This window comes from Callorhinus ursinus, unplaced genomic scaffold, assembly GCF_003265705.2.
Source record: "Callorhinus ursinus isolate GAN/ISIS: 27379988/994484 unplaced genomic scaffold, GSC_fseal_2.0 scaffold6, whole genome shotgun sequence".
NCBI classification, from domain to species: Eukaryota; Metazoa; Chordata; class Mammalia; order Carnivora; family Otariidae; genus Callorhinus; species Callorhinus ursinus.
This window is the reverse complement of record NW_027397068.1, coordinates 50,293,402-50,295,576: the sequence shown is the minus strand read 5'-3', so window position 1 is coordinate 50,295,576 and position 2,175 is coordinate 50,293,402. Positions and strand designations below refer to the sequence as shown.

General features: G+C 37.9%; 1 protein-coding gene across 1 annotated transcript; it reads left to right on the top strand.

Annotated features, from left to right (window-relative positions):
• Positions 1–698: 698 nt before the first annotated feature.
• LOC112815237 (large ribosomal subunit protein uL11-like) lies at positions 699–1,502 on the top strand. Its single transcript, XM_073893961.1, has one exon. It carries the CDS (start codon positions 714–716, stop codon positions 1,053–1,055), a length of 342 nt encoding a protein of 113 aa, XP_073750062.1. The 5' UTR covers positions 699–713; the 3' UTR covers positions 1,056–1,502.
• Positions 1,503–2,175: the final 673 nt, after the last annotated feature.

The following is a 2,175-nucleotide window of genomic DNA, read 5'->3' as shown; positions in this document are numbered from 1 at the left end:
AAACATATGATGAGGCACTAGACATATTCTCACTGAAGTCAAGGGTAAAAACATTTCTATTATTTCTATTATTATCTATTATGGTTCTAGAAGTCTTAGCCAAGACAATTAAATGACAGGAAGAAATGAATTAGTAAAACTGCATAGGAGAAGGATCAGTTATAATTGTTTTCAGATGATAAAATTATATATCTGGGTAATTGAAGAGAACCAATTGAAAAGCTATAGAAAAAATAAAAGAACTAATAGAGATGGCAGTTTGTAAATTGATGTACAAAATTAGCAATTTTCTTTTTTTTTAATATTTGTGTATTTATTTGAGAGAGAGAGAGCTTGAGTGCAGAGCTTGAAATTGAGGGAGGGACAGAGGGAGAGAATCACCAAGCAGACTCCCTGCCAAGCAGGGAGCCAAGATGCATGCGAATGCAGACACATGAGATCATGACCTGAGCCAAAACCAAGAGTCACACGCTCAACGGACTGAGCCAATAAGGCAACCCAACATTTTTCTTAATACAAGTTAACACCCTGCTAGAAAATAAAAACGGAAGGAATAGTTCCATTTACAACAACAACAACAACAAAAGATTAAATACTTAGGAAAAATTCAAAAAGCTATGTGTAGCTTTTTGGCTTTTGGCTCGGGGAGGCAAAGGTGCAACTTTCTTCGGTCGTCCCGAATCTGGGTTCATCCGACACCAGCCACCTCCGCCATGCCGCCTAAGTTCGACCCCAACGAGATCAAAGTTGTGTACCTGAGGTGCACCGGTGGCGAAGTCGGTGCCACGTCTGCCCTGGCCCCGAAGATAGGCCCGCTGGGTCTGTCTCCAAAAAAGGTTGGTGATGACATCGCCAAGGCAACCGGTGATTGGAAGGGTCTAAGGATTACGGTGAAACTGACCATTCAGAACAGACAGGCCCAGATTGAAGTGGTACCTTCTGCCTCTGCCCTGATTATCAAAGCCCTCAAGGAACCACCAAGAGACAGAAAGAAGCAGAAAAACATTAAGCACAGTGGAAATATAACTTTTGATGAGATTGTCAATATTGCCTGACAGATGCGACACCGATCTTTAGCGAGAGAACTCTCTGGAACCATTAAAGAGATCCTGGGGACTGCCCAGTCTGTGGGCTGCAATGTAGATGGCCGCCACCCTCATGACATCATAGATGACATCAACAGTGGTGCGCTGGAATGCCCGGCTAGTTAACTACAAAGGAAAATGTTTCAATAAAGGATCATTTGACAACCAGTGGACCTTTTGATGTGGCCTCTTCCTTGGGGGAGCTAGCTCCTTTGTGGTCAGATGGTGGGCCAGGGTGGCAGAAGCTGTGAAGTAGCTATTTGGGTAGCAAGTTCCTTCTGGGTGACAGATGGATGCCCTGTATGGGACTAGCTCAGAGAAGACACCTAGAAAGGAAGTTCTTGGCCTTCTGTAGGCTGCATATACGTGGAACTCTTCGTAAGAATAAAATTCTTTGCCAAAAAAAAAAAAAAAAAAGCTATGTGTAATACCTAGTGATAGGAATTATTTATTGAACACTTACTATTGCCAGATACTGTTATAAGTATAAATTCTTAATTCTTAATTCTTATTTCTTAATTTCTTATTCTTAATTCTTATTTCAACTCTCTGAGGCAAGTGCTATTACTATTTTTGTTTTACTTGTGAGAAAATGGGGGCACAGAGTATTTCCTTACTTAAAATTTTGTAAGCTTGAGAGACCATACTCCTAATCAGTTGAATATAATTCCTCCTGGGCAGTATAAAACTCTCTGAAAAACATTTTAATAAATTGGAAAAAAATCCACTATAAAAACATACATTGTTCTTGGTGTGAAGATGCAAAATTTTGAAGATATAATTTTTCCTTATAAAAATAAATTTATTGTAACACCAATACAAGTTGATGATTTTTTGAAACTAGATAAGGTAGATCTTCTATTGCCAAAAAAGATTATTAATAAAGTAATAAAAGAGGAATGATGCCTTATATAAAAATACATTATGAATATGTTAATTTAAATAATTGTGCATTGACACCCAAGTAAGCAATACATTACTGGAATGATATAAAGTGCCCAGAAATCCAAATATAAATGAAAATTTAGTTTCTGAAAAGAGTGGTATTTCAGATCAATAGAAAAATATATTTCTTCATAAAAATAAGCTG

Coding starts and splice junctions, on each gene's coding strand:
- LOC112815237 (XM_073893961.1), top strand. CDS start 714: ATGCCGCCTAAGTTCGACCCCAACGAGATCAAAGTTGTGTACCTGAGG.